This window comes from Podarcis melisellensis, assembly GCF_964234715.1.
Source record: "Podarcis melisellensis genome assembly, chromosome: 1".
Lineage (NCBI taxonomy): Eukaryota > Metazoa > Chordata > Lepidosauria > Squamata > Lacertidae > Podarcis > Podarcis melisellensis.
Genome location: NC_138528.1, coordinates 31,251,139 through 31,275,313, shown reverse-complemented (window position 1 = coordinate 31,275,313; position 24,175 = coordinate 31,251,139). Strand labels below are relative to the sequence as shown.

The 24,175-nt window shown below is 45.4% G+C and overlaps 1 protein-coding gene across 4 annotated transcripts; it reads right to left on the bottom strand.

The window, feature by feature from the left end:
* Positions 1–5: 5 nt before the first annotated feature.
* ABCD4 (ATP binding cassette subfamily D member 4) lies at positions 6–22,419 on the bottom strand. Of its 4 annotated transcripts, none has more exons than XM_081911818.1 (20): positions 22,278–22,419; positions 18,360–18,484; positions 18,099–18,226; positions 16,361–16,500; positions 13,765–13,881; positions 13,480–13,605; positions 12,851–12,901; positions 11,600–11,694; positions 10,721–10,842; positions 7,903–7,994; positions 6,906–6,989; positions 6,523–6,725; positions 5,204–5,295; positions 4,876–4,912; positions 2,915–2,964; positions 2,350–2,402; positions 2,171–2,247; positions 1,606–1,721; positions 415–1,458; positions 6–366 (listed from the first exon to the last, which is right to left on the bottom strand). In XM_081911818.1, exons 1-19 carry the CDS (start codon positions 22,292–22,294, stop codon positions 1,378–1,380), a joined length of 1,806 nt encoding a protein of 601 aa, XP_081767944.1. In that variant the 5' UTR covers positions 22,295–22,419; the 3' UTR covers positions 6–366; positions 415–1,377. The 4 variants fall into 4 exon arrangements, with proteins under 4 accessions (XP_081767944.1, XP_081767943.1, XP_081767945.1 ...); XM_081911817.1 differs by lacking the exon at positions 22,278–22,419 and adding an exon at positions 22,104–22,229; XM_081911819.1 differs by lacking the exon at positions 22,278–22,419 and having other exon boundaries at positions 18,099–18,221; positions 18,360–18,488.
* Between the last annotated feature and the right edge of the window lie 1,756 nt (positions 22,420–24,175).

The following is a 24,175-nucleotide window of genomic DNA, read 5'->3' as shown; positions in this document are numbered from 1 at the left end:
AGATCTGCAAGTCTGTCTACTTTACTCCAGGTTCTGGGAGGGGGAAAAACTCGATTTTTGCCACTTGAAGCATTCATTGGGCAGGGAGTTAAAATGAGAGAGGAGGCAGCAGTAGGGATGTATGAATAGAGAAAAGTATATAGAATAATTGGATGCTGTGCAGATCTGGGGCCTTACCACGGCTTCTTCCAGATTCTGGACTTCAAAACAATTTAGGATAAACACACACGTTTTCAAGCTTTGTCTTTCATGTCACTCTTCCCTTTTATTGTTCTAATCCAATAAAAAATCAGTCCAAAGAAAGTAGCCCTTGAGGTTGGCATTAGCCCACAGATCCTCTGCTAGACAGCTGTATCCAGAGCAGCTCTGGTCTTTGTGTAATCAGTGGCTGACACTACACATGTGCATTTCCACCTGAGACACTTTAGTGAGGTCCGTCTGGACACCTGCCTCAGCTGCAGATATTAATTACTGCACGTAATATTACTGAATGTATTGAAGCCTTGTCAATTACATGCCTTCTAACTGCTCTGCTGGTTCAAATGGAAACTAAAGATGTGGAGGAAGTACACCAGGCGTCCTCAACCTCAGCCCTCCAGATGTTTTGGGACTACAATTCCCATCATCCCTGACCACTGGTCCTGCTAGCTAGGGATCATGGGAGTTGTAGGCCCAAAACAACTGGAGGGCCGAGGTTGAGGAAGCCTGAAGTACACAGTTGTGGTATGAAGGGCTGAGATCCTCAGCACTTTCAGGCTCCTTAATGAACGCTTATTTAAACAAAAATAGGTTCATCGGGTGAAGGTGGAATCTGTGTATGATATACGTTTCTGGTAAACTTCCAAAACAGATGTGTATTTTCACACTTGTGGGCAACCAAGAGAAAGGCAGTAACCTGAGCAGAACAGAGACAGAGATCTTCCCCCACGGAGGCTCCTGGCTGTGGCAACGAGGCTGAAGCTCTAATACTGAAACAAATACATCCTTCTCAGTCTCAGATGAGAAGGGTCCTGCTCCATTCACTGCCAGCACTGCTTCAATGTTATTCCAAGTTGTTTTCACTTAAACAAGTTGCAAGGATGGAAGCAGCAAAGGCCTCTTCCTTCAGGGAGAGATCTTGAGCGGTCAGAACAATGGACTGGTAGCCATTTATACAGAAAGGCAAGGTGGTGGGTGGGGAGGAGTTTAAATCCCCGCTTCACAGTATAAGCTGGAGACCTTTGGGTCAAAGAAGCCTTAAGGCACCTGCTGGCTTTGAAGTCCTGAAATATTTCAGATCCATGCTTCCTGTAAAAGGTGTGTTCATTTCAAGGCACTTTGGTATGTGACCCAGCTGAGGCCTTAGTTGCATTCTTTTTTGCTGTTGTCCATGACAAGTCAGGGAGTGGCTCGGTCTTTCTTTATTCTGCTGAGCTCCCATTTACCTTCTCCATACAGGTTCAGACGCCAACTGTGAAACTGAAATGAAAGAGTAAGTACAGAAACTGAGAGCTATGGCTTTAAGAGGGATTTTGCCATCCGTACACACACCACTGGCCCTGTGAAAATAAAACCTTATCTGTCCCAGCAGTTCTGCTCAGACAGATTGGCTCCACACCACCCTACCTTTTCCAGGCTCTTGCGATGTCCCACGCTGACCAGAGTCATTCCCAGGTGTGCACAGATCCTGTACAGCTCATCCTCTGCATCCTCTGTGAGTGCGCTGGTAGCTTCATCTAGCACTGCAAGCAAAAAACAACAATGACACCCATACGGGAATCCCCTCAATACGGCACCATCCAAGTCTCCTCCTCCTGAATAAAGCAGGACAAATTTGCAAACTGATAGCTGTTGACCAGTCGTTTTCCATTACAAAAGGCAACCTGAACACTCTCTACATACTGAGCTGGTACAATGGAGAGTTCTGACCCTCTAAACCAGCAAGAAAACATAAGCCAGTTACAAAGATGAGGAAAAGAGGTAGATTGAGATGGTTAGAGTAGAAGTTGTGGTGCCTGCCACCAGTGAGATCACAGGCAGTAGTCAACAGGTAGCCAATGGCCCTTGTGCTACCTTCTGCACAATATTCCATCTCATAACACTGGCTATCCAGGGATTGTCTGCGGTCAAGGTAAAAAGCAAAGCAGGGAGTCCCATAATTAAGGAACTCAGAAAGAAACACCTTCCTCACCTGCATACTGAGGCTGGAGATAGAAAAGTCGGGCAAAGGAGAGCCTCTGCATCTCCCCTGGAGACAGAATGTCATACCTGCAGCAAAGGCAAAACAATCTGTGATTAGAACGACCTTGCAGCTCAAAACCTACCCACAGCAAACAGCAGGAGCCCCACGGTCACACTAAGCAGCCTTACCAGCTCCAGTCCACTGGCTGGTCCAAACCACCTGTCCTTGCTAGCAAATCAGACTGCATAAAAAAGAAGATGAAAAACAAATTATTCCTGCCTTGGTCAACAGGTGGACACAGCCATAAGGATATTTTCTGTCTTAATCCTGCCCACCCATTGCCAGCTGGTAATTAGTGTCATTTTTTATTTTATTTTTTTGTTTTGCTCCCATGCCTTCTATACAATCATCATTGACACCAGAACTTCTGTTGCTTTTGCTCATACGATGTACATAAACCAGGGCTTAATTTGAGCCACAGCTCACCTTTAGAAAGCAGTTTTTAATATAGTTGCCCAGGCTTTGGAATACAAGATAGCACATACTCAGAGCTACATTCATCTCAGAATTCATGGAGCCCACATTACTCTTTGGACTGATCCAAACTTCCATGGTCAAACAGTGGGCCTTCCTGGCAACCCTATTTAGGAATGATCCATAGACATTTACAGTGCACCTTGCTGAGCTTTTATAGCCACTTTCTATCCCCAAACTGGGACAGAAAGTGCATCATTTATTCCCTCGGTAACTCACCAACCCAGTCAGCTCCAGGAATCTTAGAATCCTTTCATCATCCGAAGACCCTATTGTGCAAGGAATGACATTCATGATAACAGGACTGTGGGGGGGGGGGTCACTCTGAAGATGGGTCATCAGGGGACAGGGACCTCTTTGCACTTGGCTTTGATCATGCTTTAGAAGATCTGAAAAGCTAATAGCCCAAACCTAAACATATCATGTGGAAGCCCATCCCAAGTTATCAATAGGATATATCACCACATAACGTTCATAGCAATGGGAGGAAGCCAATTAATGGATGAACTTTCAGCTCATGTGGACATCTTCTGAGCTTACTCTAGAAGTCTATCTCCTATGGGAAGAACTTTTAGGAATAGTACTTTCACCCTCCTCTTTCTTCCTGACACCATGGAAGGCTTTTTCTGTTAGGTGGAGGTGGAGAAAAATATTGTAGTTCTTTTGGTGGGAAGCTGTAGGTGGGAGATATGGGGGAGGGGGGAAGAGACCATGACTCTTTTGCAGGTTTGGAAGCTCAGGAAGAAAATGCTGTGGTCTTGGAGATGTTGGGTCACAAAGAGGGAAATTATGAGGAAGGGAAACGGAGGCAGGGATGAATAGCAGTCCTAAGGGAAACTGAGACTGGGAGCAGGAAGATGTTGTCATCTTGGAGAGGGAAACTCCAAGGGAAACTGAGATGGGTGTTGGTGTGTGGGGCAAGCAGCAGGGCACTCCATAATACTGAGTGTCAGCACTGGCAACAACAAAGAATCAGAGAGGAGTAAGATCACCTAATCCAACCCCCTGCCAATGCAGGAAATTTTCTACTACAACATCCCTGACAGGTGACCATCCAATATCTGCTTAAAAAACTTTAATGAACATAAACCAAACAGGTTTATTCAGCATTCCTCTTTAAGCTGGAATCTAAAGCTATCTTTGAAACATGGTTAAAACATTTGGTAGCATTGCATTTATATCACACCAACCCTTTAATTCAGGTATCCCAATATGAAGATGTAGGCAATTGGAGAACAGGAGTGATCTAAGAAATTAGCCAAATTGAACATGCATCTATTGGAGGAACAACTTAATCCAAATAGGGAAGTTAGTAATCACTGAGACAGAAGCAAAGCAGAAGGCCTGACAACCTACAAAGTAACTGCGGGCTTCTATTTACCATATATTAATTTGGTTTATATTCAGATGATCTTCCAGACTATCTGGAAGCAGGGAGCAGATGCCTCTTTATATTGCTTTATTTAGAGAACATGTCTCCCTAGGGGCTCCAGTTGGTCTGAGAACTTCATTTTCACTAATAAAGGCTAGTTTTACTTTCAGACAGCCCAAACAAAGTTAGCTTTCTCCACCACAGGGGCACCATTTGATCATTGCTAGGACTGCTTCACACAGGCGAAATACTCATTTGATCCTGCTACATTAGAGCCTCATCCAGCCTTCCGCTTGTCCTGCTTTCCCCCAGGAAAACCTGATTTTTACCGCCTTTCTGCGGATTGACGTTTGCTGCAATTCAGCGGTAAAGGGGTTTTTTTCTTGGGGAAAGCAAGCAGCGCAAACAGAAAACCTCTGGGATCTGTGCCCAGAAAGCATGGGACAAGCAGAAAACTGCTCGGATCAAGCTGAAGTTTGGGCAAGACCTAATGGGCGCATATAAGAAACTGAAAGGTTCCTTTCGCTTCACAGCCTACATGCCGAGTAAGCACAAGAATGGACATTTTGCACCACTCCACATACCGAACACTCCCCTGCGATTAATATCCTCGTTCAGCTAAGGTTTGCAGGAAAACAGATAAAACTGAAAGACGACCCAGGCGAGCGCAATGCTGATTCATGCAGCGTGGACACACACACACACACACACACACACACACACACTGCAGAGAAGAGCAGAAGCGCAGGAAAAGCCGAAGCAATCTGAGCCCATTTGGGCACAAGAGTTCCAGTGCATTTCCACTCACCCGAAACTGGATAGATTTCCTTCAGAGGGTATATCACCTAAATCAAATAAACCAGACACAATACTCCAAATGAGAGTCTCCACCGCAGTCGTACGAAGATGGAAGCAGCCACCATACTGTCTCTGCTAAGAGCTTTCTAATAAACATTAATAGGCCTCTGGCCCCATGTATTGAATTAAGGCCGGCCATTTCCTGGCAATTCAGCTTGCAGCAATTGTAACAGGTTTGGTTGGTTGGTTTTTTAGAATTGCCACTGTTACCAAACTAGTCTGTGGGTGAGCAGAGGACCACCCCCCCACCCTGGGAATCTGGCACTGAGGTCACTTACCTGTTCCCTCAGGGTCCCATCTGTGAAGAATGGCCGCTGTGGCAGGATAACCACCCCATGGGGGCCAAAGCAAGTCAGCATGTGGACGTCCCCTGCAGAGACCCAGCAGAAGGAATCACAGAGACATAAGTCTATGATCCAACACTTCGGTAACAAACTTGAAATGAACACTTGGATTTGATCTGGTCTGCGCAATCATACCCTGGCCTAATAAACCAGAATATAAACCAGCTCTGTGCACCTGCATGCAAGCCCCTTCACTCTTGCTTTGTTCCTCCCTTCGTGCAAGTGGTGAAGCAAGCCAAGAAACAACAGGAAACCAGAACCTCCCATTATATGCAAACCAGGAGCTATGGTTAATAGCTTTCAAACCAGGGAGGATTTGTAAGCTAACTTTAAACCTTGGCTTCATATCTTGGTTCGCTTGAAAGCCATTAATTGTAGCTTCCCAGTCTGCCTGTAATATGAACCCATGTCTGGCTCATATTGCCACTTGCATGAAGGAAGGAGCAAAGGAGCTGTGGGCGGGTGCATGGAGCTCATGCACAACCTGGCTTAATAAGCCACAATTTAAACGTGCCAAGGCCACTATCTCAATACTTCCTACAACAACTTTGCACAGCAGGCTAGTATAATTCCCCATATTGGGGTGGCAGAGGGGAAGAGAGAGATGGGGGCTAAGGGGCAGTAGTTTGCCTAGTTCTGCAGTGCCATGCAACATCTATGGCAGTGGCCATGAATGAATGAATGAATGAATGAATGAATGAATAAATAAATAAATAAACTATTATTTATACCCCGCCCTTCTGGCTGGGTTTCTCCAGCCACTCTGGGCGGCTTCCAACAAAAGATTAAAAATACATTAAAACATCAGTCATTTAAAAATTCCCTAACAGGGCTGCCTTCAGATGTCTTCTAAACGTCAAATAGTTGCTTATTTCTTTGATATCTGATGGGTGGGTGTTCTACAGGGCGGGTGCCACTACTGAGAAGGCCCTCTGCCTGGTTCCCTGTAACTTGGCTTCCCAGAGCGAGGCAACCGCCAGAAGGCACTTGGCACTGGACCTCAGTGTCTGGGTTGGATGATGGGGGTGGAGACACTCCTTCAGGTATACTGTACTGAGGCCACCATTAAGTCTGCACTGGGGAGGGCAATATCACTAAGAACTCAAGCACGAAAGAGACTGCATCTGGGTTCCTGAACCGTCCAAATCCAGCATTTGCCTCACAAACCTATGGGGAAACAGTGTTCTACCCTCCAATCTGCTGCAAGGGCCCCTTTCACCAAAGGGATGTTTCAGGGAGGCTGATGAACTCACCCTGCTTGCTCTCCCAAAGGCCACCGAGGACACGCAGCAAAGATGTCTTCCCTGTCCCTGTGTTCCCGGTGATCAGTAGATTGTTCCCCTGCGTGACTCTCAGGTTTAGATCCTTAATGAGCAGCTTCTCAGAGGGAGCAGAGAGAGAGATCTTCTCCAGGAGGAAAGCTGTGTCGCTTGAGACCACCTCCTCTTTGGAAACGCTGATGGCATCAGTGCCCCCACCACAAGAAAGGAGGAAAGGTAAGTAGAAGGAAACATCACAGCTCAGTGGCCAAGGTGTTTGGCTGCCTTTTGGGTCCACCACTCAGTGGTACAAGAAACAGCATAGCAAAAACAGGAAAACTGTCGTCCCACGCTTGATGTTAGCTAGAGATACTCACCTGTTGAATTCCCATTTGCCTGGCGAGTCACAGTCGTTTTGCTTCCTGGAAAGTTTCAGCAGCATCTCCAGCAACTCCCCAATTCTACAAAAAAACACACAAGAAAGTTGCTAATAAAGGAGTAGCAGTGATGCCCCAAAGCAGCAAACTAGCCTGAATGACAAGACCCAGAAGCCTAATCTCCACAAGGGAAAAGAAAAAGGTTTATTAACATATTACTAAAACCTGGTAAGCAGTGAATTATTGTTTGCAGGATAGTAATGGTCACCTAACGTACATAGTCTGAACACAAATGTCACACGTGCTGAAATACCTGCTAATTGATCTGAGAGGAAAAATTCAGATTCTCTCCGCTGCAGCAGACACAAAGATTACAACAAAATATATTTGACATTCTATGCCTAAGGGGGTAGGGACGCAGGTGGCGCTGCGGGTTAAAGCCTCAGTGCCTAGGACTTGCCGATCAAAAGGTTGGCAGTTCGAATCCCTGCGGCGGGGTGTGCTCCCGCTGCTTGGTCCCAGCGCCTGCCAACCTAGCAGTTCGAAAGCACCTCCGGGTGCAAGTAGATAAATAGGGACCGCTTACCAGCGGGAAGGTAAATGGCGTTTCCGTGTGCGGCTCTGGCTCGCCAGATGCAGCTTTGTCACGCTGGCCACGTGACCCGGAAGTGTCTCCGGACAGCGCTGGCCCCTGGCCTCTTAAGTGAGATGGGCGCACAACCCCAGAGTCTGTCAAGACTGGCCCGTACGGGCAGGGGTACCTTTACCTTTACCTTTATGTCTAAGGGGGAAAGGAGATTCCTTGTTTGTTTCTTTTGAAAGGATGCCTCTGAAAAGAGACCGACTTAGTGCACCCATCCTGGGACACAGGAGTCTCCTGCATTGTTTATTACCTTTGATGGATCCATAAGAAGCAGATGCTCATGCTCTTTTTTTTACACACACAGGCCCTCACTATTATGACATAGGTGCCCCTCAAGCAGGCAAGAGGACTTACCTGTGTGTATAGCCAGCTACGTCAGACACGGTGGTGGAGAGGTCAATGAGCTGGCTAAAGCAGCCAATGAGGTAAAGAGAGACAAAGGCATTCTGCAAGACAAATCACACACAAACCAAGCGTTAGCAAGGGCTGGGAAGCAAAAACATACAAGAAGCAGCTCCCACATTTTCATGCTGGGGGAGTGGTTTGTCTCCCTGGCTGGTAGCAGAATTAACCATTATCTGATCCCTGAGGTGGACTGATCATTTTGCAAAAGCAATTATGTGGGTCAAAACTTTTGCAAAACCTTAGCAGTCTGATTGCCATTTTTGGTAAAGGAAAATAAAACTTGGGGTGGGTGGGTGGTGAGGGTAATGGCAGGAATCTGTTCAAGCGACCTGCAAAAGCCTCCTGTTGTCTTCTAAGCTTTCAGCAAACACTGACCACAGTTAGGAGGATAAAGGCAAAAAGAGAAGCACAGAGATTCTCAGGTTTGTTGATTTATTGCAAACGAGTAACACGGAAACACAGCTGCCCCAGGGAGCAGGGATTCTGGTATCTGGCCCACTCACCAGCAAGTACACATGCATGAGCTCAGCTACAAAGGGCTTGCTGAGTAAGCCAGCAAGGAAGAAGCAAATGTATATGTATATATATGTGTGTGAGTATACACACACACACACACACACACATATACATACATACACACATAGGTAAAGGGACCCCTGACCATTAGGTCCAGTCGTGACCGACTCTGGGGTTGCAGCGCTCATCTCGCTTTCTAGGCCGAGGGAGCCGGTGTACAGCTTCCGGGTCATGTGCGCAGCATGACTAAGCCACTTCTGGCGAACCAGAGCAGCGTACGGAAACGCCGTTTACCTCCCCGCCGGAGCGGTACCTATTTATCTACTTGCACTTTGATGTGCTTTCGAACTGCTAGGTTGGCAGCAGCAGGGACCGAGGAACGGGAGCTCACCGTGTCGCGGGGATTCGAACCGCCAATCTGATCGGCAAGTCCTAGGCTCTGTGGTTTAACCCACAGCGCCACCTACACCCCTCATATATACACTTACCTTTGCTCCCACGAGGCTGCCAGACCTGAGCCTCTTGCTGCACAGTGAGGAATGCCAGGCTCAACTATTTTTATCCCTCTGCGATTAGTTCCTGACTGTTTGGTTGGGCTAAATGGATGACGTTATGGCAGGCTCGCTCCCAGGCCTGAATTAGGCTGCATCTTGTTTACAGAGGGAAGGATCTCATGCCACGACAGATGAAGCAATAAATTTGCTGCCTTAACTCTCTGCACGATAAGCTTGCTGCCCTGTACCTGCAAACTCCCAACAGGAAGGCTATACACACATTACGCTATACACAGGTGCAGGCATCTATGTGAATGACTGCATTGCATGGTGAATTTAAAATTCAACATGTGGACTAAACTCCTCAAAAATGTGGAGTATGGTGGTGTGCAGTGTTTTAGGGTGCTGGAGCAACACACACCCTGTGGCAGAGTTGTGTGCTCTTGCAGGTCTCCTTCCCAGCTTCTACTTGGGATATCAAGGGACAGCATCCCTAAAAACAGTGCCATCTCCCCAAAAGACCAATAAAACCGTCACCAGTAGCGCTTGAGGTATCACATTTGTTCTCTCTTTATGGTGGTCTGGCCCTGTCTTTGGACTGACTTGCTCTTCATCACTTCCAATTACTACTTATTATTTACTATTTCTTAAATTTCTATGCCGCCATTCATCCGAGGGTCACAGGACCAGTTACAATATAAAAAACACAACAATACATAACATAGCAACAAGCGAAAACAATCGTTTTGCCTGACGCCAGAAGATATGTAACAAAGGCTCCAGGTGAGCTTCCCTGATCCTTGTATTGTATTGTATAAATATAAGTTTGTAGGGAGGTAAAAAGAAACTATATAAGAAATATGTAACTGTGCGGTGTAAGGTCATGGATAGATAAAGCACAGTGAGATTAATTGGGAGTCATTTTTAATTTTCTTCTCTATAAGTTTTATAGTACCAGAAGTACTATACCAGTACCAGGAGTATAAATGATGATAGTTACATTAATCTTGTTGTTTCTTACAGCATGGTTGTTTGTTTGATTCTTCTATTATTTGTTTGTTTGATTGTTTGTTTGTTTATTTATTTGTTCATCTGTTTTTTTCATAAATGTATTTATTTTAAATTAATAAAGATTAAATAAATAAATAAATAATAATAATAATAAAGGCTCCAGGTGAGCTTCCCTGGGGGGAGAGCATTCCACAAGCGGGGAGCCACCATTGCAAAGGCCTGTTCTTGTGTTGCCATCTTCCGGACCTCTCACAAAGGAGGCACACAAAGAAGGGCCTCAGATGATGATTGCAGGGTCTGGGTTGGTTCATATGAGGAGAGGCGGTTCTTGAGGTATTGCGGTCCTGAGCCATTTAAGGCTATTATGTGGTCAAAAGCCCCATGCCGGGACGCATAACAGTTTGCAGTGTTAGACGGGGCAGCAACAACACAGATGTGGCTAGAACACCTGAGCTCCCACATATTCCACCTGGACTGAGGGAACGTCACTGACTGCCGATCAGCTATCAGGCTACACTTAAGCTCTTGTTACTAACGTTTAAAGCTCTGAACAACTCAGGGCCAAGTTAAATGAAGGACCAGTTTCTTTCCTGTAGACCAGTAAGATCACGGAGGAAATGTTACTCCTGGCACTACAGCCTACAGGACACCACAGGTCAGTGTGTCGGAATATCAGACCTCGGGACCTTCTGCATTCAAAACATTATGTGCTCTAGCGCCGAGCTATGCCGCTGCAAAAAGCTTACCTTGCTAACCAAAGAGCTCAGTCCTGCTGGATCCAGATCAGAGTAAACTCCATTGAAAATGGGAATGGCAATCACCACATAACTCAGGATACTGCCCAGATAGTCAAAAGTGTTGATTCCAACTAAGTGGAAAAAAGAGAATACAGTGGTAATGCCGGCAGACCAGTTAATCTAGGACCTCCATCTACACCGTTTTTTGTTTTTTTAAACATATATATGTAGATATGTACAAAATTCTTGCTAAATTTTCTGTTTTACAATTTAGAATACTCATTTAAACATCCTTAAAATATCAGTGACTTCCCTTCTCTTTCCATGGTTCATTTTGCATATCATAAATCCCTACATATTTTACATAAACGAAACCATTCAGTATTCCATTATTACATCTACACAGTTTTTTGTGTTATGTTTTAAAAGTTTATCAGGAACACATGCTCTGGAAACAAAGCCAGTTAACAGTGCTACTCAAGATAATAACTGTCAATTAGAAGGTCAATCTATTTCAGTTCAGCACTCAGTACCCAATAACAAAATGTTTAGACAGCTTCTCTGGCAGACAGAGCCTGAGATAGCAAAATCCACGAAGCCCAAGTGCTGCTTGGCCTACTTCCTTGCTGCTACTATTCCTTCCCAGAGTTCAGTCTCCAGGCCTTGTTGTTTGGCCTATTTAGGCACTCCTGTGAAGGCCCAGAATGACCCCATTTTGGTCTGGATTCCAGTAGAACCCATTTTCTCCCTCATCGGTTCATCAACTTGTTCTCTGTTCCCATTTGAACAGTCACTTCCCAAATGTCTTTTCTGCATGGCAGAAATCTAGAAGCTTCCTTCCCTGTGTAAGGAGAGAAGGAGGGGATGAAGGAAACCAGTTCTGCTTACTGTACAACCAGAGCTCCTTGCCTATCAGCTCCCTCTGGGTCTGCAGGAGGGTTTGCAGCCTGCGGTTGGTTCGCATGTGCTCAACTTCCCCAGCTCTGAAAAGCAGGACAGTAGCGCACAGTCAGTCTGGATAGTGATCATTCCCACGGACCTGGGGGTAAGATGCATGTGTGCGCATTTAGAGGATGACAAACGGGTGGTGGTGATGGGTTGCTGCGTGAATACAACTTCTCCCAGGAAAGTGGTGAAGAGGAGACAACCAACTGATACACCTAATCCACACTTTCTGAACTCTTGTGAGATTTCCAACGACAACAGTGACCTCATGTGGCAAAAAGCAGCCATGACGTGTGTTGTTTTCCTTCTGTTTTTTCCTGCTTGCCTTTCTCTCTCCCCCCACCCCACCACAATTCTGCTGGTGTTATTTCTCCTCTTCTTGCTTTCATAACTGTGGGGTGTTCTGTGAGCCAAGTAAGCGACAAACAACAACAATGGGTGAACTGGTGTGTGTGTGGAGAATAGAGAACAGAATGGATAGACATCCTGCTATCTAGCCAAATTATCAAAGTGAACTATGTAATGATGAATACTAATCTTACAATTTTTCCCAGTAGTGATGTACGGAAGTGAGAGCTGGACCATAAAGAAGGCTGATCGCCGAAGAATTGATGCTTTTGAATTATGGTGCTGGAGGAGACTCTTGAGAGTCCCATGGACTGCAAGAAGATCAAACCTCTCTATTCTTAAGGAAATCAGCCCAGAGTGCTCACTGGAAGGACAGATCCTGAAGCTGAGGCTCCAAGACTTTGGCCACCTCATGAGAAGAGAAGACTCCCTGGAAAAGACCCTGATGTTGGGAAAGATGGAGGGCACAAGGAGAAGGGGACGACAGAGGACGAGATGGTTGGATAGTGTTCTTGAAGCTACCAGCATGAGTTTGACCAAACTGCGGGAGGCAGTGGAAGACAGGAGTGCCTGGCGTGCTCTGGTCAATGGGGTCACGAAGAGTCAGACAAGACTAAACAACAACAACAATCTTACACGTAAAACAACAAACAAACAAACAAACAAACAAACAAACAAACCTGACCACCACCAAGGTGGAACCCAACTGGGAACAGGAGATGGGAAGAAATGCTAATTATCCAAGATGTTTGTGGGATACACTTCAACACAAACCGTGCAATACTCGCAGGAACCAAAGGCGTCACAGAAAAGATATACTAAAAACTGAGATGTCCACTTACTTACCTGTAAAAAGCAGCAGATTCGGCATTCACCCGTAGCTGCATATGCTTAAACCTGTTAAATTCAGAAAACACTTGCTTCAATGATCATTTTTTTCAGATTGAGTAATCAGAGTCTCTGCAAAACCCATTCTTATTTCTGCCTTAGAATGACTCAGGCCACTGGTCCACTGAACTCAATATTATCACCACTGACTGGTAGCAGCTCTCCAGGGTTTCAGACACAGGATCTATCCTGGCTCTACCTGGAGATGCCAGGGATTGAACCTGGGACCTTCTACATATAAATCAGAGGCTCTACCGCTGAGCCAAGGCCCCTTCCCCAAACCATATACATTACTTAGGCTGGAGAGCAGACACAGAACTCTACTATTGCAAGAGACAGCAAAGGACTTAACAGCCAGGTTTATGTGTATGAACATCCTCATCCTCAGCAGCAGCCTATCTGGTTTGCAATGTGCATTCCATTTGTGAGCCATCAGGAAGTTCATATCCTAAGAAGACTTCTATAAAGGATTCTCTTAACACAAATCACAACCAGCAAACGAGAAAAGAACAGTGGCACACACATCATTTCAGACTATAGCTATTTTCAGGGTCAAACAGATCATGAGACCTGCTGAATAAACTCACCTGAAATCACCTTCCAGCTTCTCTTGCTGCAACAGCTTTGAAACAATGGGGCTCATTAGGATCTTGTTAACAATTGTGCCCATGATAAAATATCCAAAAATACTCACTGGGCCCATCCAGCCAGTGCTAGGCAAGAGAAATGGAGAGAGATTAGTGAAACTGTCAGCAGAAGGCTGCCTTCTAATATATTAGAGGCTCATCTATGCTGTACTCCATTTGGGAGAAAAGTTAGGGCTGCCTCTAAGCATGTGGCCATCCCTCTCCCTAGGTGAAGACCGCCCCTACCTGTAAAAGCACTGATAGGTGTAGTAAGCAAGCGTGAAGGGAGAGATGATGAGTTTACTGGCCATGGAGCTCAGCTGCTTGCAGAACCTCTCCACATCCTGGCTGATTCTTTGATCCCTGCACGATAAAAAGGATATTTAAATTTGCATCGACTGCTATGACAGAAAGAGCAAAGCATAAGAAAAGTTAACATGTTAGGAAGAGAACAGTTCGTCCACACAGAATCAGAGCTGGGTAGTTATGCAGTTTTAAGGCTGGTGAAGTATTTTCTTTTTTAATTATTAGCTTGCAAATCAATGCTAAACAACATCTGGCAAAAATACCAGCTTGGTTACTGGCACAAAATCACAGAGTCAGAAGGGATCTCAAAGTCAGTCAGTGCAACCTCCTCCTGCATGCAAGAAATCAGATGTTACAACAGCTCCAATGGGGAGCCTCCCAGCCTTATCTTATAAAACCTCTTGTTGGGACACTCCATCTTCTCCTTCCTCAAATATTAAAATATTAGAGTCCTCTAGCAAAGCACTGATTCCACTGCTCTATACAAGTGCTTGTTTTTTGTATCAGTTTGCTGCAATCACTGCTGAGTTGACATTACCCAAGAATTGGAGTAATTCAACTGGTGGTTATTTTCAGGAACCAAAAGCTGCATTTTTAGAATTCCTGTTGCACAACGTCAAGTCAAATAAAGTCATTATTATGTTTGTAGCTTCCCCTTTGCAACTCCAACCTTAACCATCTCTTGCGAGTTATCTAAACAGCTACAGAATTGCACCTATAGTTGTTCCATACTATGAACAAGGCAAGTGCTAATTGTGCTGCAACCCAAGGATCACACCACAATGTCAGATAGCCTGTACTTTAATCAAATTGTACTTTAATCCAGTTACCAGTACTCTTCAATTTTCTGCTCACAAACAGATCCATTTTGTCTTATAAAACAACAGCCTCCCCTAACCAGGTGCCGTCCAGCTGTTGCAGGGTCACAAATCCCATCATCCATGTTGGCCTGGCCTGATGGGAGATGTAGTCCAAAACTTATCGAGGGCACTAGAATCTTGAAGGATTAGCGTCCTAATGTGATTCTAGTGTTTCAAAAATCACAAACTAAAGCAACACAGGGAAACTGTCCTCTAAAGCAGTTTAAATTTAAATAGTTTAAATAACTGGAGCCCTTTCGCATCTTGCTATTGTTAGCCTCTTTACACATCTCCAACTAAAGGTAAAGGTAAATGGACCCCTGACCATTAGGTCCAGTCATGGCCGACTCTGGGGTTGCGGCACTTATCTCACTTTATTGGCCGAGGGAGCCGGTGTACAGCTTTTGGTTGATGTAGCCAGCATGATTAAGCAGCTTTTGGCGAACCAGAGCAGTGCACGGAAATGCTGTTTACCTTCCTGTTTATCTACTTGCACTTTGACTGCTAGGTGGGCAGGAGCTGGGACCGAGCAACGGGAGCTCACGGGATTTGAACCGCCGACCTTCTGATCGGCAAGTCCTAGGCTCTGTGGTTTAACCCACAGCGCCACCCGCGTCCCTTCTCATCTCCAATTAGATATGGATAAAAAAACCCCACCCCACATTTGTTTGTTGCAGTTTGCATTTTAGTTTTAAATATAGTGGGTGGAATTCAGCATTGTGCTAGGGGGGTCAGTCTGTCAGGCCAAGCATTTCCAATTGCCAGACTGATTCCCGCCCCCACTCCCACCCTAGGTGCTGTTCCGGGGGCTCTCCTGAACCCCCACTCAAGCTAATGGTTGGGACATTCAGGGGAGGAGCCCTGTAGCACTAGTGGGACACACTGCGCCGACTTCTGCTAACACAACTATTGCTTTGAGTCCTGCCTGCCTGGTGGGTTGCAGCCAACTATGCCTTACTCAGAGTAGACCCTTTAAAATTAATGGGCCAATGTTAGTTGCATCCATGAATTTCAGTTGGTCTACTCTGAGCAGGACTAACACTGGCTAAAACCCAGTGCCTGGAGCACAGAGCATGTATTCAAAATGTAATCATCATCATCATAATTATAATAATTTTATTATTTATGCCCCGCCCATCTGGCTGGATATTCAAACTACTTCCCTGTGCATCTAAAGAAAAGCCCATGGCTCCCTAGAACAGAGTTTTCCAAACTTTTCATTTTGGTGACACACTTTTTAGACAGGCATCATTTTGCGACTCAGTAATTCAATTTTCCTAGCAAACGGGAGGTTAAACCGGGCATCCCCAAACTTGGCCCTCCAGATGTTTTTGGACTACAACTCCCATCAACGCTAGCTAACAGGACCAGTGGTCAGGGATGATGGGAACTGTAGTCCCAAAATATCTGGAGGGCCAAGTTTCGGGATGCCTGGGTTAAACTAACCCCTTTCCAGCCCTGGGAGGAGCATGGGCAGCATTCGCGTGACACACCTACACATTGCATCCGACACACTAACGTGTCGCGACACAGTTTGGAAAGCTCTGCCCTAGGGAGAGAAACAAAGCAGGTCAACATATATGGGGAGCAACAAAGCCAGCCCTCATCAAGGCAGACGGTGTACAAAATATGCTAGAAGGTGTCAGGAGAAGTTCGAATCATGTCCAGCCACCTACGGATTATCAATTTCCTCATGCAGAATATTCAAGGTATAATACACCTGGCCCTGAAAGTAGTAGCCATGGAGGTATTCTGTGAGAGTCTTCCTCCAGCTCACATACATCAGGTTGCGGATGAACTGGTCAAAGCTCTTCAGCTGAGAAGAGAGAGAAGTGAGACTCACATTAGGGAGACGAGATGAGAATAAGGCAAGAAAAAGCATTTATGGCTACTCTTGTGGTCCAACAACTGCACTTACGATGTCATATGACATCAAGTGGGTATGTTCCCACGTTCCTGAGCAGAGCCAATCCCAGCAGGCTTGCACCAAATTTAAACAGTGTTGAGATATAAGCCCCACCCATAACAAATGGAATGGGCATGCGAAACTGGTGGGGCTAATTTAGCTCGCAGCCCAGAGATTCCCCAGCCATGGATTGCATGAACACATTGACCCGAATAAAGACTTCTAGTCTGAAGGCATCCTCTGCTCAAAGCAACTGGTTTAAAGCATTAAATGAATCCCCCCTTGTCCGACTGCTGACATAAAAAGCTCTTCACAACAGCTAACAGTCCAGACGGGTTTACAGTAAACAGAACCTTCCAGAACAGAGAGTGGTCAGAAAGCAGTGCTGAAAGGCCCAAGCCAGATTAGCTTTTTCCATTGCAGCTTAGAAACTGCGAGGGAAGAGTTAGAAAGTTGCTCTCTTGTTGTTGTTGTTTTGTCTTATGTCACCCTTTATCACAAGATCTTAGGGCAGTTGGCAAGGTGAAGATGTGCCTTAGAAACTTTTGAATTGCTATGGCTGGAATCAGTGACTTGACTGTCCTGGCTTAACTACACCATCCCTGGGGATAGCTACTTTTGTGAGGTAATAAAGCAGCCCAAATTTATCACACGATGGAAACATTACCAAAAAAACCCCGTTATTTATAGTAAAATGAAGACCTTTAACAGTTGAAATAAAATAAATAAACAAAATAAAAGTGACAGTGATAAGCAAGCCTTGAAAAAGTGTGATTAGCTGTTAGCTAACATGGGCAATGACAGGCCTAGACAGCATCTTGAGAAGTAGAGACATCACCTTGCCAACAAAGGTTCGTATAGTTAAAGCTATGGTTTTCCCAGTAGTGATGTATGGAAGTGAGAGCTGGACCATAAAGAAGGCTGATCGCCGAAGAATTGATGCTTTTGAATTATGGTGCTGGAGGAGACTCTTGAGAGTCCCATGGACTGCAAGAAGATCAAACCTCTCCATACTGAAGGAAATCAACCCTGAGTGCTCACTGGAAGGACAGATTGTGAAGCTGAGGCTCCAGTACTTTGGCCACCTCACGAGAAGAGAAGACTCCCTGGAGAAGACCCTGATGTTGGGAAAGATGGAGGGCAGAAGGAGAAGGGGACGGCAGAGGACGAGATGGTTGGATAGTGTTTACGAGGTTACCAGCATGAGTTTGACCAAACTGCGGGAGGCAGTGGAGGACAGAGGTGCCTGGCGTTCTCTGGTCCATGGGGTCACGAAGAGTCGGACACGACTAAACGACTAAACAACAACAAAACATGTCATTTGGCCCTCAGGATACACATGTGCAGAGCAAGGCAGTATCACAGGATCATAGAATTTTAGAGGTGGGGGGACCTCAAGGGTCATCTAGTCCAACCCTGTACAATGCAGAAATCTCCACTAAAGCATCCATGACAAATTGCATTGCATGTGCTCTCGTCTCCTTGTAAGAAAAAGAGGTTTCACTTACCATAGAGTTCAGTAGAATAAGAATCAGTGCAACTGCTGTCACTTGCTGGAATCCATGGAAGTCTTTGTTCCCCAGGACTCCGTAATACTGGCTGGGAATCAGTCCCACCTGGTAAATGACCAGCTGCTCTAGGGGAGGTAAAGGGTGGGCAAGAGAAAAAGGATGAACTCCAAGGGTACTCCCATATACATTGACAAGAGTCCTAGCACATCACAAAAGGACTCGCTTGATATCATCCTTCTTAGCCATTGACTCACTTACCCAACAGAGCAACCATGAGCAAGGTTAGGAACATCAGTACATTCTTGGAGCAGCATGCAGGAAATAAAATTTCTTGGATCTTCAGAAAACGCTGGAGAAACTGCCGGTCCAGCTGGGGCCGAGGCCTGGAAGGAACAGATTCGAGAACAGCCAGGTTATTGAGCTAGCACGCAAGCCCCACACAAAGGTCTGCTCAGTTCAGACTGATTATAACCAAGTGAAATTCTGGAATCGCCCTCTGAAAACAGGAATGGGAGAGATTTCACCCTGGTACTCCAATAGTAACCTATGGCAATAATGAAGAATCCTCTCTGTTAGCATGGATCTTTTCTTTGAAGGCCAGAGGTGTATCCTCAGTTGGAAATGCACTAAGGTGCTCTAGAAAAGAAATCCAGAGCTCATTGTGTGGGTCCTGATTCCATACCAGGAAGGGTATCTAAGGGTAGATTCAGACAAGGAAGAGCCATGTGGATTTTTAACCATCTGATGTGTATGCTATCCTTCCTTCAGGAGTTTAGTGCATAGTGTGTTGTGAAGAGACAGTGTGGTGTAGTGGTTAGAGTGTTGGACTAGGACTTGGGAGAGCAGAGTTCGAATCCCCACTCAGCCATGAAGCTCTTACTGGGTGATCTTGGGTCAGTCACTACCTCTCACAGTGTTGTTGTGGGGAACAAATGAGGGGGAAAGCTGTGTATCCCACCTGGAGCCCCATGAATAAAAAGGTGGGCTAGAAATGCAATAAATACATGAAAAATGTGTGAAAAATTTATAATTCTTCACAGTAACAAAAAGAGCACCACACAGCCGTCTTCCTAAGCAAATGCAGGGATCAATGGGGGAATTATTTGTTTCTCCTTGGGAAAATATGACCTGTTGCATGACTTGATCTTTCAACTAATTTGTTGAAGCTTAAATTAAGTTTTTCATAAATTAAACTTCTTTGCCGCAACTCCCTCCCTGCATCACACACTTTTCCTACTTCCAACTGCAAGAAACCTGCAGCACCAGCATCTAAGGAAATGTTCCGAACAGATTTGCCACCTTTACTAGTTTTATTCTACTTACGCTACTGAAATGAGAAGAACTTCAGCTTTCTTCCAAGTAGCTGAAATAAATAGATAAGCCAAACTGTGTTCGAACTGTAAGTTTACCGTAAATGTCATTGTTACTTTCTGATAGTTCACTGGGAGGGTTTTGCTGAGAGATGCACAACTCTTCATGGGAGATATCAAAGGATGAATACCTAAGCTTGATTCCTTTGCTTTTTAAATATTATTTTCAGCTCCTCTTTCCTAAGCACATGGGAGTGACTGTCCTGTGAATACCACCATTGTGTCCCGAGTTCTTGTTTCTGTTTTGTTATTTCCAGTGCTCTAGGTTTTCAGTGCTCATAGGTTGCCCTATAGCCTTACTGAGGGATCTCATTCTCTCCTTGCATTAGCCTGAGGTTCCACTGGGCATCTCACCTACAAGTCTTCTAAACCTAAACATGATTAGGTTTCATAGAAGTCATACGATAGCCCCAGAACTCCCATTACCTCCCCCTCAACCCCAAAGCTTATCTCTTTCCTAATTTCCTTTCCATCTTTTCTTCCTAACTCTTGTCTCCTCTTCCTGCTTTTTTACATTACAGCTTTCAGCAAATGCTCTTTGCCTTGGTCTTTGACATCTGAGATTTGTATTTTCAGGTCCCACCCTATTTTAGCTGTTTAATTCTGAATTTTAAATTGCTGTAACCCACGCTGGGACCTGTTGGTAAAGAGCAGGTACTGAATTTGAATGAGGCCAATGATATCCTTGGAGTCTGTGGGTACAATTCAACATTGCACTATTGCAATCATTCTGTCTGGGAAAACATTTCAGCTTGTCAGGCAGAACCATGTTTCCTCTCCTCCTGCCTGCTGTTATTCTGGGGTTTTTTCTGGCCCTGCAGAGCCAATCTGGCCGGGGCGGGAGGGAGAAGGGGGAAGCCCGATTGTACTAATGAGCCTTGTTGTGCTGGCTCCTGCTGGTGTGACTATTTAATTGAATCAGGCCCTATATTTTTATCTGGGATGATTACCACCATCATTCACAGTTAAGTGCTCGCAAACAGAATATCTATTTCACCTGTAAGAAAGACTCCAGTGAAAGCTACTGCTTACTACATTTATACATAATTATGAGCACACCTGAGTGGTTATAAAGCATGCTTAATGGGCAAATAATCTGTCTTGGGTACCGTGTACATTCCTAGCATTTACCGTTATACTATTTGAACCTCCTGGATACCCTTCAAACCAGAGGTGCCCCATAATTCCTCACCTAGATTTGAAAGCACTTAATGCACCCCTTAACACCCTCAAGCCACCCTTTGGTAATCTCAAACATGTTGGTACCATATCACATCCTTCAATGCATACTGACAGGTGTAGTGCAGTGTAGTGTGGCAGCTAACAGACTGAGCTATGAACCAGGAAGTTTCAGTCGACATCGGTCACAGATTTACTAGGCAATAGATTCTCAGCCTCTACAGCTCCACATGCAACATGGAGATAATAGCACTGACCTACCTTACAGGGCTGTTTTAAACATTACAAGGAAAGAATGTACCTGAAGCACATTGAGCACCTTAAGTGTACTACCTATTTACTGCCTCAGGAGTGTGGTGATGACCACCCACTCAGATGGCTTTAAGGGGGAATTTGGCAAACTCAGGGATAGTTCCGACATGGGCATTTATTGAGCATTCATTCTGATTTGTTTGCAGGGAGATTAAGCAATGTTTAATGAGCATTCACCCTGATCTGTTTGCAGGGGGCCGATATGACGTTGCATTAGAGCAAGTTATCTCAAACTTCCTAGTCCATTTTCCTCATTTACTGTCCTTATCACAAAAGTCTGATCTTCTGAGGAAGCGGATTTGGTCTGCAAGACCTCCCAATCAGTTACAATTGTGCAACCTGAATTTGCACTCAATTGCGACTCAATCCCACCCCAAAAGGGGGACAAGCTGCAACTGCCCTTTGTATTCTTTCAGACACCAGATAGAAACCCACCTTTTTTGCTGGGCTTTTAAATAAAAATGGGTTGCATCACCTTTATGGTGTTTTTAATCATCCTGTTTACATAACTTGGTGTGGATTATTTTAATCATTTTGTTTATTATGCACTATTTACTTCATTGAGTCAAAAAATGTATACAGCGCTCAACTGCAAAAGAAAAAAGAACTCTCAAAGCAGTTTATGAAAATGAACTAAACAATAAAATTGTTGATAAAAACAGTTAAAAGCAACAATTTAAAACTTTCAAAACTAAATTAAAATGAACTAAAAACAGATTAAAACACACATCCAACGCCCTACATATATTGGGTAGGCCTGCCTATGCAAAAATGTTTTAAGCAGACCCCCAAAACAGCAGTGAAAGCACCTGCCTGATATCAATAGGCAGGGAGTTCCGAAGTCTAGCTGCTGCCACGCCAAAAAAATACAAACACGCGCACACACATATATGCATATGCGCATATATATAATATTTATATATAACATTTTGGTGGTACTGTACAGAAATCTCTAAACAAAACAAAACAAAGCCAGAGTACCTGGGCGTGAGGACCCTGCAGTTTATGGGGAGATTTTCGCCCCTCTGCAGCCTGATTCCTAATAAATGGGGGTCACGATCCCCTCACACCTCCGCCCAGCACCCCAAACCCTCCGCCCGGCGCCCCCACCGCGCCCCTGGCAACCCGAAGCCGCGCTCACCGGGCGCTTCCCGGCGCTGCTGCCCTGGGAGCCATGAGTGAGCTGCGCCCGGACCAGGAGTGTCTCCCCAGGGGCAAAGTCCCGACCAGCCACGTCCGAGCACCCCCCCCCCCCTCGCGCGCTCCGCCATGCCCTGGCCCGCCGGGGCTCGAGGAGCTGATGAATATTCATTACCCTTCTTTATTATTCATGACTGCGCGCGCGCGACCCGCCGACAGCAGCGACAAAGGCCGCTACAACGAAGAGGGAGCATCCGTCACCCTCGGTGAGACAGAGGTGGGGCCAGGGCGGCTAGAGCGGCTCGGAAAGCGGGAAGGCGGAGCGTGGCTGGAGACAAGGGAGGAGCTCAAAATGTGGCTTCCCCTCAACCAAAGAGAGCGAGAGAGAGCAACAAGTCAAACAAGTCCGTGTGTCTAAGCGCGCGTGCGTTTTTCCCTATCTCTACGGCAAACCCTGTTCACCGCGGTCTCTGCTGGTGGTTCCATTAGAAACGAAACAGATAGCGGAGGCTAGAGGGAGACCTCGCTGCATAATTTAAGCTATACGTCCGGTTACCGGTTGCACATTTTCGGATTCTCCATGTGCGGGGCAGAAGTGGTGGAAGTACATAGGACAGCCTTATGATGTGGATTAGGAAGAGACAGGATTGCCGAGTTTCCAAAACGAGCTTTCGCTGCTTAAAAACTTTCACTAGATTCTTCCTTTAAACCTGTCTATCCTCTTCCTTTCTGCACTCACCGACTGCTAAAATAACTTTTAAAAACTGCAAGAGCAAGCAACCCCCCACATCCCAGACCCTCAAGCCAATGACGGAGTATCTTCGGTCAGCAACAGAATTCCCTTTTTTTATTTTTTAGAAAAGCGTGTTTATTTCAAAGCTCTGCAACGGAAAGAAGTCTCTAACACTGTTTTTATTATCCAAGTATGCACGTATAAATATGCACACGGGGAGCTAGTGCTGTTTTATATGAACTTTATTTACATTAATTGCAATGTGCTCTCGCCGCTCTTGCCCCGCACATGGAAGATTCCACGAACTGACTTTGGGAACAGGAAAAGGGAGCCCCGTGTGGCTTTCTCGCTTGGCTGCCTGTTGGGAGAGAGAAAAAGTAGAGCGCCTTCCACCGTCCTAAATGTACATGGACAGCATAACATTCAAAATCTAGGATACAAGCCCGGAATAAAATGTGTGTTTTCCCTTTTTATCGAAATAGAAGGGTTCTCTTTTCTTCAAACGCCAGGAGTTGTTATCAGCATGCATCCTTTGGGAACAGAGAGCCTTCTTACTTGTAGTTAAATTGTATGGGGATAAACTAGCATTTTATTGCAACTCTCCTACAGCAAAAGAGAGTGCCAATAGGTGTCAACAATATTGAACTAAACGGCCCAGTAGTATCTTGGTATGAGATTGGTTTTCTGTGTTCTACTTTTAATTAGTGCTACAGCACATCCTGTTTTCAGTTTTAGGGCAGATGAAATAACGTGCTTCTTTGCATAGTGCATAATTAAACTATGGAACTCTACAGGAGGCAGTGATAGCCACAAACTTAAGATGGCCTGAAAGAGGAATGAAAAAATTGGAAAAGGCTATCAATGGCTACTGGCCATGATGGCTGTGCCTCAACAGTCAGAGGCAGTAGTGTCTGAATACCAGTTGCTGGAAACAACAGGAGGGCAGAGAGCACTTGTTCCTGCGTCCTGCTTGCAGGTTTCCAACAGGCGTCTATTTGGCCATTGTAAGAACAAGACAGGGAAGGTCTTAAGGAAATCAGCCCTGAGTGCTCACTGGAAGGACAGATCGTGAAGCTGAGGCTCCAATACTTTGGCCACCTCATGAGAAGAGAAGACTCCCTGGAAAAGACCCTGATGTTGGGAAAGATGGAGGGCAGCAGGAGAAGGGGACGACAGAGGACGAGATGGTTGGATAGTGTTCTTGAAGCTACCAGCATGAGTTTGACCAAACTGCGGGAGGCAGTGGAAGACAGAAGTGCCTGGCGTGCTCTGGTCCATGGGGTCACGAAGAGTCGGACACGACTAAATGACTAAACAACAACAAAGAACAAGACTGATCT